This window comes from Bos indicus x Bos taurus, chromosome 10 (assembly GCF_003369695.1).
Source record: "Bos indicus x Bos taurus breed Angus x Brahman F1 hybrid chromosome 10, Bos_hybrid_MaternalHap_v2.0, whole genome shotgun sequence".
Taxonomy (NCBI): Eukaryota; Metazoa; Chordata; class Mammalia; order Artiodactyla; family Bovidae; genus Bos; species Bos indicus x Bos taurus.
In genome coordinates, this window is record NC_040085.1 from 72,995,546 (window position 1) to 73,008,619 (window position 13,074).

A 13,074-nucleotide genomic window follows, 5' to 3' on the forward strand; every position below is an offset into this window, starting at 1 on the left:
TTGTGGAACAATCTGTCTTGTACTTCATGAATTAACTCATGAGCATTATTATTAAGTCTTGGAGTTTTGGTACTGTGAGATCATTATTTAATTGAGGTGATCTGGAAATTTTTCTTGAAATAGTGGCTTGTGGTAGATCTTGAAAGTAGAACATGAAAGGAGAAGCAGTTCTTATTTCTTAGTTTATAAGGCGTTTGGGCAGGAAGAGAAAGATGTGGGATAGGCAGGCACAAGTGAGGAAGCTAACTTAGAAGACTTGCTCAGGGAAGTAGTAAAAGATACAGTTAGAAAGTTGGGATTTTACCTAGTGAGTTTGGATTCTATTCTCTAGGTGATATGAAAGCCATCAGATGTTCTGAACATAGGAATAGTTTATTCATATGCCTAATTAGGTGTTTATCCCTTACTAGTTATCAGGGCTATGCAGATCAGTAAGATCCCTGCTGATTAGATCATTTATCTGTAGGACATATAGTCACCTTGAAATTGTGTTAAATCAAAACCTGTAGCACCCTTTAATTTTTCTCCTCCTCTCTCTCATTCCCTTCTCTGGAATTCTCCATCTTGGTTAATGACATTGCTGTCCACCTAATGACCCAAAGATAGTGTCCATGAAATCCTAGTGCCTGGGTCATATTCTGAAGCCTGCAGTTTGCTTGGTCCTATGCTAGGTAGGCAGTGTCACAGATCCAGAGATGAGTCAGCATAATTCCTGACTTCCAAAGGTTTCTAATCTGGTGGGGCAGGCAGACAGATACAGACTGCTGTAGTTGAGTTTGATCAAAATTGTGATAGGGATTGAGAGGAGGCACATGTCCACTGTGGAAAATTACGAAAATCCAGAGGAGGATGTATGTGAGGTGAGACTTAAAAGTAGACAAGGATTAGGTTCTAGACAGTCTGGTTCTAGAGCCTATACTCTTAAATGCTGTGCTGCCTTGAGTAACTGGGGAGACATAGTGGCATTAATTAGAGTTGAGAATGGAGGAAAAGGATCGCGGAGTATAGAGGAGATTAAAGGGAAATATAAGTTTAGTTCTGGACACATTAGTTTCTAGATTCCTGTGGGAAATTGTGGTAGATAAACTAATGGGCAGGATCCTGTCTGTATAGCTTTAGTACCTCAGGAAGGGGTAAGTGCTCAATTAAATTTATGTTCAAATCACCCCTCTTTTTTCAATCTTTGATGGCTTTCTTACTGCCTTGACTTACATTAAGACTTTTTTTAAGTTGGACCCAGTCAAATTTTCCTGCCAGTATTCTTTTGTACAAACTGACCGCTATAATTCAACTAGCCTTGTTTATGCTTTCCCCAGACTTTATATTTTTCTGTCTTTGGTTCATATGGCCTCTTTTCTTACTCTTTCATCCTGTCCTCAAGGCCTACTTCAGTCCCTGTTCCTCATTTATAAAATAGGCATATTTGGACCTACTTTTAGAGTTGTAGCAAGGATTAAGTGATTGAATACTGTGTAAAGTGCTTTCAGTAGTATATGGCATAGAATTATGAGCTCAGTAAATGTATTTGTTAATACTACTACTACTGCTGCTATTACTACATCCTTCTTCTCTTCCTTTTGCCCTGCTGTATGTAATAGAAACCCCAAGTTTTAGTAATTCTGTAACCTATATAATCTCTTTAATGTGGCGTTTTTTTCATTCTAACCATCTTAGTTTAGGACCCCGTTTCTTACAGTTGCCCTCAAATTGGTCTCATTGCCGCCCTTCGGTCTGTCCTCTAGCCTTCTACCAGAGAGATATTTATCTAAAAGTGAGTGTAATCATGTTATCCCCTGCTTTAAATCTTAAAATAATTTCTTAACTACTTTCAGGGTAAAGGTTGGAGTCTTTAGCTGTTACCCTTTTCCATGTGGCCCCCTGCCTGCCTTTCTAGTTTTATCATTGTTCATGTATGGCATATTCCCATTGTCCCATCCAGCCATTTTGCATTCTTTCCTACTTTTACAGCTGCCACATTCTCTTGCTCTTCCTTCCTTTTGGTCTTATGAGTCCCTCTGCCTGGAACAGATTGTTCTATCTGGTTTATCTTTAATTTTTTTTTTTTTTTTTTAATGCTGCTGGAAGAGAGTATCCTTATGTTGTGAGATTTGCTGTGTCTCTTTATCACAGACTAAATTTGAGAGCCCATCATCTATGCATCATCTGTGAATTTACGACATTTCTAAGTTTAGTTGAACAGATACCTGATGGGCATCTTGTATATGACATGTATTGTGTTAAGCCCAAGGAATGTATAAAAATAAGACATGAATGACCCATTTTTAACAAATTGAAAATCTAATGAGAAATCGACTGGGAAGAACAATCATTCATTTTCTTTGCTGTCTCTCCAATGGACTATGAACACTCTAAGGGAAATGACCCAAATGGAGATTTAAGTGGATTACTATCAGGTTGCAGAAACTTTTCTGAGAGTAAAAGACTAGATCCAGGTAGACAAGCATGATCATAGTCCAAGCATTAGAACTTCAACTGAAATTACCTGGCCTAATTTCTCTTGTATAATTATGATTTCATATAGTGAATATGGATACAATCTTATAAAACTTAGTTTTTAAGCTAAGTTTTAATTGAAAATAATTTTTGTAGATAAGCATATGTATAAGTAAAATACTCTATTAAATTTGATTTTTAATATCCTATAAATGTTATAAATAAAGTTGAAAGTTTTAATTTTCTGAAAGTATATATGCTCCTAAATTTTTTAAATTAAAGTTAAATATAGCAATACAGTGGCTCCTACATAAATTTCTGTTTACTTGTAATGAAAATATTAAATAAGTTAAATTTGTATTTGTATCTGATCAGTATTACAGGGGTTCTCTAGTGGCTCAGCTATAAAGAATCCACCTGCTAATGCAGGAGACACGGGTTCAGTCCCTGGGTCCAGAAGATCTCCTGGAGAAGGAAATGGCAACCCACTCCAGGATTCTTGCCTGGAAAATCCCATGGACAGAGGAGCTTGTTGGACTACAGTCAGTGGAGCGCAGGAGTTGAACACGACTTAGCGACTGAATAACAACAGTAATCAATATTACAAAACTTAAGAATTATCTAACATTCTGATAGCTCTCATTTTTAATGAAAAAGAAGGCAAGTTAATGGTAAATAAGGTATTTGTATGTAGATCACATAAATAGAGAAACTAAAATTTGGATGGAAGACAGAAAAATCTACCAGAATTCTTGTGAAGATGTAATTTTTGTAGTCATGTAGCTTGCACCTATTAAATATTTTCCTGATTGCTGGTCTAGTGGTTTTTCCTGGTAGTCTAGGTGGGTTTGTGTTAAACCATCTGTGACAAGTGGTTTGCTTGAAAGGAGATTGGCTGGCATTAGGAATATTGTCTGAAAACTCGGCTTTTGCTTTGTTGGCATGTTCTCTGACATACCTATTAACTGAAGTTCAGCTCAACTCAAGGTTATTATTGTAAATATTTTTGAAAGTCTTGAGCAAGAGAAGACTAATTAGATTTAGTATGTGGGTTTATACTTATATAAACAATCTGCCTATTTATGCCCAAGAAATGGCTTGATGAAAAGCCATAGTCATCCAGTAAAATATTTTTCTTGTCTAAAATATGTTGGATTTTTAAAATAAATAGAATCAATACTAAAAGTATAAATACTTATAAGTTCTAAAACTTATATACATTATTTCATTTGAAACTCAGAAGAGTTCTGTGAATAAATTTTCCAAAGGAATCTGAGGTTCAGAGAAACTAGTCTTAAATCATAAAACTAGAGGAAGTAGCAGATCCAGAATTAAAATACAGTTTTCTGGTCTCCAAGCCCAATATATTCTTATTTGCTATACAGTATGACTTTAAAACATTTTTGAGTGGTAGCAGATAATACCATTTTTCTAAGTGAATTCTCATAAAGAATTAACCCTAATTCTTTTTTTAGTGTAACCAGTTATAAAGACTAATCACCAACATAGTCGTTTTCTCACTTTAATCTTTTAGGTGTGCTTTTATCTTATAGAGGTGGTTTTATCTTGTAGATGCCTTAGCTGCTAATTAAAATTTCTTTTTCATTTCTTTTTCATAAACTCTTAAAAAGTGAATTGTCCGCTACAATGCTGCCTTATCTCAAGTGAGTTGACAACATAACTTGCTGTATGCCAGCCAGGTTCTTTAGCAGTTAACTAGGAAGGGATTTCTGGGGAAGGAAATGGCAACCCACTCCAGTATTCTTGCCTGGAGAATCCTGTGGACAGGGGAATCTGGTGGGCTGCTGTCCATGGGGTCACACAGAGTCAGACACGACTAAAGCAACTTAGCATGCATGCATGCATGCATCGGAAAAGGAAATGGCAACCCACTTCAGTGTTCTTGCCTGGGGAATCCCAGGGACGGGGGAGCCTGGTGGGCTGCCGTCTATGGGGTTGCAGAGTCGGACACGACTGAAGCGACTTAGTAGCAGCAGCAGGAAGGGATTTCAGACTCGTGTATATTAACTGACTGTAGAATATTGTGTTGAGACAACTATAAAAGTGATTAAAATACGTTTATACCTTAAATTGCCTGGAGAATCCCAGGGACAGTGGAGCCTGGTGGGCTGCCGTCTGTGGGGTCACACAGAGTCGGACACGACTGAAGCGACTTAGCATTAGCATACCTTAAATATCTTATTCTCTACTAAACTAGTACCCAGAACTTTATTATTTTTCTGCTTTGCTAAACTTTCTAATATTTCATTTTTCTCAGCTGTAAAATTAAGCAACATGCTTCAAATACTTCTAGACAGCTTTTTTGTTGAAACATCTTGATTTCCTCAGTTCTGTAAAATGAAAGGAAAATATTTAATCTATATAGCAAAATAATATCATATAATTTTGAGTTATTTTCTGTATTGTTTAGCAATAGAGATTGGAAGTAGATGATGTAAATTCTACTTTTATGTTGTAATTCTTATACTTTTTTCCCCCCCATCTTTCCCCTTAGATTTCCTTCATGGATACATTTTCATAGCATTATTATGTGATGTGAGAAGTTTTTTGTTTTGTTGTTTTTTTTTTGAAGTAACATGGATTTTATACTACAGAATCAAGAGATTGGCTTTATAGGAAAAATTGATTTATAAAGAGTGGTACAGGTTTTTATAGATAACCATGACAACATCCCATATGAATGGGCATGTTACTGAGGAATCAGACAACGAAGTAAAAAATGTTGATCTTGCATCACCAGAGGAACATCAGAAGCACCGAGAGATGGCTGTTGACTGCCCTGGAGATTTGGGCACCAGGATGATGCCAGTGCGGCGAAGTGCACAGCTGGAACGTATTCGGCAACAGCAGGAGGACATGAGGCGTAGGCGAGAGGAAGAAGGGAAAAAACAAGAACTTGACCTTAATTCTTCCATGAGACTTAAGAAACTAGCCCAGATTCCTCCAAAAACTGGAATAGATAACCCTATATTTGACACAGAGGAAGGAATTGTCTTAGAAAGTCCTCATTATGCTGTGAAAATATTAGGTAAGTAAAAACAGTAGAAGAATTAGAAAATGTTTTGCTGTTGTTTATCTTGCCTTAACATAAATGTGTATAGGAGGGAAGAGTTATATAAAGAATGTAAGTAGTAACAATTTGAATTCAGACCAGGATTAGTTTTTTTCTTGGAAAGGCCATATAACTTGTTTTCTGTTAGCCATGTAGAAGTGGAGCATGTATCCTAAATGTTCAGGATATATGCTACAACATGATTTTTATATTTAATCTTTGAAGTAAAAATTCCTATATAAGGCCTGATCTTTAAAGCCTTGAAATTCACATTTCATTTCAAACTCAAATTTTATATAAAAATTACTGAAAAAGAGTTTGCAGACTTTGAATTTCTGATTTCTTTAAGGTTTATGGAATAATTTAATAGTTATTAATGAGAAAAACTTGGTGTTATTTCTCTGGCGTAATACGCATAAAACATGGCTTTAAAGTCCCTATACTGCTGCTGCTAAGTCACTTCAGTCATGTCTGACTCTGTGCGACCCCATAGAGGGCAGCCCACTAGGCTCCCCGGTCCCTGGGATTCTCCAGGCAAGAACACCGGAGTGGGTTGCCATTTCCTTCTCCAATGCATGAAAGTGAAAAGTGAAAGTGAAGTCACTCAGTCGTGTCCGACCCTCAGCGACCCCATAGACTGCAGCCTACCAGGCTCCTCCATCCATGGGATTTTCCAGGCAAGAGTACTGGAGTGGGGTGCCATTGCCTTCTATTCCTAAATTTCATTTTGTGAGGAAAACCAAAAAACTACTGCTATGATATATTAATGGGCTTCCCAGGTGGCACTAGTGGTAAAGAACCTGGGCCTGCCAGTGCAGGAGACATAAGAGATGCAGGTTCGATGCCTGGGTCCAGAAGACGCCCTGGAGGAGGGCATGGCAACCCACTCCAGTATTCTTGTCTGGGGAATCCCATGGACAGAGGAGCCTGGCAGTCTATAGTCCGTAGGATTGCACAGAGTTGGACACGATTAAAGCAACTTAGCATGCATGCACAAATGTATATTTATAGATATAAAAGAATTCTGTGATCAAACTTTGAGAACAGGGTTTAAATAAGTTAAACAACTTCTTATTACAGTACTTCTTGTAGCCTTTAGAATACTAATAGGCATTGTGAATCTATAAGAGAGATTGATGTCAAACGGGTGTTTCCAAACTTAAGTATTTTATTGTTGAACTTACTGCTCTCTCTTCCTCTACACACAAAAGAGAGATCTCTGAACTAGTGTCAGTGGTGTACATAAACTTGTGTTCCGTTAAAACCAGGCTAACTCGAAGTATTTTTATTTCTTAATGATTTATAATTATAGATGCGAAAAGACAGAGACTTCACTTTGGAAGGAGAGGGTTTTCATTGTTGTTTTGCCATTTATTTAAGTGTTTATTGAATCCTTTACTTGATGCTATAGCAGATGCCTTTCTGTGTAATTTCTACAATAGCTCTAATAACAGGGCTCTGTAATACCTATTTTGGAGAAAAAGAAATTGAACTTCAGTTAAATCATTTGTGTAAGACTCCATGCTAAGTAGTAGGGCCAAGTTTTAATTTGCCTAATCTGGATATGCAGTTGTTATACTGCAAAGAGCAAAGGGTTTGAGTGGAAACTGACATCCGTCCGGTTCTTCACTCACTGGACCAGAGCTTTGGCTACCAAGAGTGCAACATCTTTTTCTTACTTACTCAAAGTTACCATCTATATAAATGTACCATATACTAGCTATCTGTATATAAAAGTACCTTATTTACTGTGTATATAAAAGTACCATATATACTATATATTTGTATATATGTTTACCATATATACTAACTGCAGTCTAGAACATTTTCTGCTACATCATAACAACTGTTTTTTCTTTGCTATACCTTTACAAAGGAATCGTATCTCTTGACAGAAAACATTGTGTGTGTTTTTCTGTGATTTAAGAAATCATAGATATATTCAGTCATAATGAAGTGTGCAAAAAATGCCTAAATGGTAATAATGAAAGGCATTATAGTAAAAACAGAGAGATTACGTATTTTAAAAATGCATTTATATGAAGGAATTTTATGCTGTTTTTTCTTAAGAGTTTTGTTAGAGTAAAAATATTTCATTGCCTCTTATTGGCATCATCTCATACCACTTCATTATATTTTATTAAAATACTCTCTAAATATTCTCTATGACTTGGAGAAAACTTAGATTGTAATATATCCAACCCAAGCCTAGTTTGAGTTTTCTGGGTTTCTATTTAAATTTCTTTGAGATTAATGTATTTGCCCATTTACTTTAATTGAATTAGGCATAAATGTCCATGTAGTAGACAAGACTTATGTAATCTCCATGAAGAAACAGAATTCACTTGTGAAATTTTATTTATTTTCTTGCCTAACCACAGAAAACTGAAGACCTGTTGCTTGGTTTGTTTTTCTACAAGTGTAGTTAAAGGACAACTATATTTTCTTCTGACTTGCAACCCACTGTGGTTTTAAAAATTATCTTTGGGTAATCCTTGAACTTCAGGATGTTTTACATAAGTTATTTTAAAGTAATTTGGAATTTAGTACCAGCTGTCTGTAAGTTATTTCTTGGATAAGGAGAATATTTCGTGTTTTGAGAAATGAGTGATTTAATTTTAATGCACTCAACACAGATGTGTTATTTGTAGGAGGCATGAAAAGTTACCATAAGTTATAAAGTTGTTTTTGTCAGTCAAATCTTCAGTTTTGGGATGTACTCAGTTTTAAGTTTTCACTTTAAAATGAAGTATACTAGCTTTGTACCAGACATTTTTTTCCTGTTTGTAATTTGCTAACACATCAAACTAGAACAGTACTCCCTAAAGTTGTATGAGTCTCTCTGCCAGTGTTTAGATTAATATGCACACGCCAGGAGACAGCTTCTCAGCTTTTTTCACAACCAGAAACAGCAACCTTGTTTTAAATGAGGCAAGGATGGGGCAACTGATTTATTTCTCTGAAAGGGAGCCTTCAGTTTCCAAATGATACATCATCATTTATCTGTGAGTAGAGGAAATTCTCATTAAAGAATTGGAAGTGTGATTGGAAAAGATTGGATACTTTGTCTGGGTGGTGATTTTTTTAAACTATAAATTTGGCAGTGTATAATATTAAACATGGAGGGATGGATTGATAGAAAATATTTGGAAAGGATGAACTGAATTTTCTTGTGTAAAAGCACTTAGAATCTTATTGAAAATTAGAAAATAGTGATGTGGGAAATTTAAATGGATAATTAATATTACTAGCATAAATTATAAGAATTTTGATACATTAAGGAGCCTTCCTTAAAATTGGCATGAGTTGTTAGAACTTCCTATAAATGAAATATCATTGTCTTGTTCTCTTTCATAAGTAAAGATACAAACTACCTTGTGAGAAAAATCCTGAGAAGAGAGCAGAATGTAGGTTAGAGTAGAATGAGGGAGAACAGGGTCATCCTCAGATGTCTTTGTAGCTTTTGCTGTTTCATTGATTTTTGTAATCACAGATAACTGATTTGGGTCAGGACTCTGGACAAGTAAATACAGTAGACAGACTGTTTAAAGGGAGTAACTAGGAAACATTGCTGTCTATCATAGACATGACTCTGATTCTCACATTTGTGAAGAGACCTTCGGAAACATGCACACACCCACTCAACACACACCCATAGCAGGCTATAGGTTTTATGGCTGATAAGGAGATTCTTGAAATCTGTGATTAAGGGCTTTCTAGTTTTCACCAGATGCTGTTAGTGATAAGAAAAAATTTAAAAACACACACACACACACTGAGGGGAATAAAACTAGGATAAATAAAATATTTTTATATTAATAATACTGTCTTTCAGTCTTTAATAGTACCTACATATTTTTGCCAGGTGTCTCTGCATATTCTCTTAATGCTAAATCAATAGTATTCTTGTATTTGATGTTATAAAGTAAAATATTTCTTCACATTTCTCTCTGATGTTATTTGACTTTTGATTGATCATGGGATATACTAGAATTTTGCTGGATTGTGATGAACTTTTTTTTTATTGGCTTTTAAAATAAAGTTTATTTAAAGTCAACAGAAAAAAAACTCCAGTGCCAATAAACTTTGAGTTCATACTATTTCTGAGAAGTTAATTGCTATTAAATTTTTGCTCAACTTCTATAAATATTTCCAAACTTTATTAGCTGTTCCTTTGAGGGACTTTTTTTCTGAAAGTAAAATGGTTAAACCTATTGGTATTAAGCTTAATATTTAAAATGTGGGGACTGTTTGATGATTTTTTGATTTGTTCGTATTGCTAAGATTGGACATCTAGGTTGCTTCCATGTCCTTGCTATTGTAAATAGTGCTGCATTGAACACTGGGGTACATGTGTCTTTTTCAGTTCTAGTTTCAGGCTATATGCCCAATAGTGGGATTGCTGGATTGTGTTGTAGTTTTATACCTAGTTTTTTAAAGAATTTCCATACTGTTCTCCATAGTGGTTATATTAGTTTGCATTCCCACCAACGGTGTAAGGGGGTTCCCTTTTCTTCACACCCTCTCCAGCATTTATTGTTTGTAGACTTTTTGATGATGGCCGTTCTAACCATGTGAGATGATGATACCTTATTGTCATTTTGATTTGCATTTCTCTAGTAATGTGTGATGTTGAGCATCTTTTGATGTGTTTATTAGCCATCTGTATGTCTTCTTTGGAGAAATGTCTCTTTAGGTCTTCTGCCCACTTTTTAATTGGGTTGTTCATTTTTCTGATATTGAGCTACGTGACCTGCTTGTATATTTTGGAGATGAATTCTTTGTCAGTTGTTTGATTTGCTATTAAAGAATATACATTTTTAATGGATCGCTAACAGAAGTTTGTGAAATAATATCCAAGTCAAACCCAGTCATGTTATACAGATTGAAATAGATTTTCCAGTGACATACATTGCAGCTAATAAGTAATCTAAGCCATAACCAGGACCCAGATATTCTGACCTCAAATTTAGTTCTTTTTCTTGCTCACCAAATTCATTACAGTTTTGTCCAGAGAAAAATCATGAAATTTTTGTACCTGACTGAGCAGTAATCATTTCAGTGGTGTTTCTCCATTGTCCTATATTTGGAGCTAAGATGTTTGCTCTGTCTTCTTTCTCAACTGTCTTTGCTTGTATACTTGTCTAGAATTTGTTTTTAATTTGTAACCCAATGTGTTAATGATTAATTACTGTTTAGGGTCTTTCAGGAGCTTCTGATTATTTTTAATAAATGCATTTTAACCTAGTCCACTAAAAACCAAAGCTCAGTGATCTGAATTTTATTTCCTTAAATTTAAAAAGAAAAAGGAAAGACTACCCATCCCAACTTAAGCAAGGATTTCCTAAGTGGAAGTTCTAATTTCAATTCAGTGGATAGATGTACTGGAAACTGGTATAATTTCTTCATTTGTTGTTTAGTAACTAAGTTGTATCTGGCTCTTTTCCAACCCTGTAGACTGTAGCCCACCAGGCTCCTCTGTCTGTGGGATTTCCCAGGCAAGAATACTGAAGTGGGTTTCATTTCCTTCTCCAGGAGATCTTCCCGACCCAGGGATGGACCTGTTGTCTCCTGTATTGGCAGGCAGATTCATTACCACTCAGCCACCAGGGAAGCCTCATAATTTCCTCATCCTCTATACTATTAAGTTCCTCACCTGAATAGTCAGTTTGACTATACAGTTTAAGAGAAAAGAAATCTTTAATAGAAGTTCTAAGGAAGAAGTCATGAAGTTGGTTGAACTGTAGAAGTTTCTGAGGATAGGTTAAAAGAATTGGTGGAAGAATCTTAATGCTTGAATAGGTCCCTAGAATCTATTTTCATGTGAGGTAAATGATAGCAATAAGTGAAGATAACAAAACTAATCCAGAGGAGATGGTTATCTCCACTGCTTTTAAAAGATCTTCAGAAACAGATGAGCTTCCTTGAGTTAATTTTATTGTTTACCCTTCAGTTCAGTTTAGTCACTCATTCGTGTCCAACTCTTTGCGACCCCATGAATAGCAGCACGCCAGGCCTCCCTGTCCATCATCAACTCCTGGAGTTCACCCAGACTCATGTCCATCAAGTCAGTGGTGCCATCCAGCCATCTCGTCCTCTGTTGTCCCCTTCTCCTCCTGCCCTCAATCCCTCCCAGCATCAGAGTCTTTTCCAATGAGTCAACTCTTCACATTAGGTGGCCAAAGTACTGGAGTTTCAGCCTTAGCATCATTCCTTCCAAAGAAATCCCAGGGCTGATCTCCTTCAGAATGGACTGGTTGGATCTCCTTGCAGTCCAAGGGACTCTCTAGAGTCTTCTCCAACACCACAGTTCAAAAGCATCAATTCTTCGGCGCTTAGCCTTCTTCACAGTCCAACTTTCACATCCATACATGACCACTGGAAAAACCATAGCCTTCACTAGACAGACCTTTGTTGGCAAAGTAATGTCTCTGCTTTTGAATATGCTATCTAGGTTGGTCATAATTTTCCTTCCAAGGAGTAAGCATCTTTTAATTTCATGGCTGTAGTCACCATCTGCAGTGATTTTGGAGCCCAAAAAAATGAAGTCTGACACTGTTTCCACTGTTTCCCCATCTGTTTCCCACGAAGTGATGGGACCAGATGCCATGATCTTCGTTTTCTGAATGTTGAGCTTTAAGCCAGCTTTTTCACTCTCCACTTTCACTTTCATCAAGAGGCTTTTTACTTCCTCTTCACTTTCTGCCATAAGGGTGGTGTCATCTGCATAATTCTCCAGAGTCTTGGGAATCTGAGGGTAGAATTTTCAGATAGAGCAACTCTTAGTGATTGCTTTCTGTTACCTATTTTAGAGTCTTCATTCTGTTTCATTTTAGGTGGCAGGAGAGGGCCAGGAGGAAAGGGAGCATTCAGGGGATGGATTTGTGGACTTCTGTGTGTATATTTAGCTGATTAATTATCCCCAAACCAAATGTCAGTGGTTTTTCTTAGTTTTAGATAATATACCTTTTCTTTCAACATAAATGATCAAGATTTAGCTATTGTATGAAATGTAGAGCAGATGATGCAAGCTTAATGTTTATGGAACATCAAATAAGAGGAATGGATCAGACTGCAGGACAAGGAATTTGAACTAGATATAAAGCACTTGCTTGTAGGGAAGTTGTTGCAAACTAGATTTTTATCAGCAAAGCCAGATCTGTTATGTGCACGTTTGTCTGCCCCTCTGTGCAGTGTCCCCGTTTCTGTCTGACCTCTCTCCTGCCTTGTTGTGAGTACTGCTCTGCCTCAGTGCTCCCTTCTTTGCTCACTCCCTACTCTACGGTTGTGTCGTTTTTTTCTCGGTAGCCCTGTAATTCTCCATTTATGTCTCTACTTCTCTGCGTAAAGAACCATGTGGTTCTTTTTCTGTGTGCTTATTGTGTGTGGGAATGAGGAAGGGAGCCTCTGATCTGTGTATGGGGAGATCTCCCTTCTCTGTATAGTCTGTACTCTGTTGTTTATCTTCACCATTATTGTAGAAGTAGGTACGTATTTGACAGGATGGATTTAGCTGCATCTGATTAGATTTTTCATATTTCCTCTGG

General features: G+C 36.5%; 1 protein-coding gene across 3 annotated transcripts in view; it reads left to right on the forward strand.

Moving 5' to 3' along the window:
- MPP5 (membrane palmitoylated protein 5) overlaps nt 1–13,074 on the forward strand; it is an 80,433-nt gene that overhangs the window by 30,315 nt on the left and 37,044 nt on the right. For 2 of the 3 annotated variants that reach the window (XM_027552212.1, XM_027552213.1), the window contains one exon: nt 4,970–5,503. In XM_027552212.1, the coding sequence (XP_027408013.1) occupies nt 5,137–5,503 (367 nt within the window). In that variant the 5' untranslated portion in view covers nt 4,970–5,136. The remainder of the gene's footprint in view (nt 1–4,969; nt 5,504–13,074) is intronic. The other variant, XM_027552214.1, reaches the window with a different exon arrangement.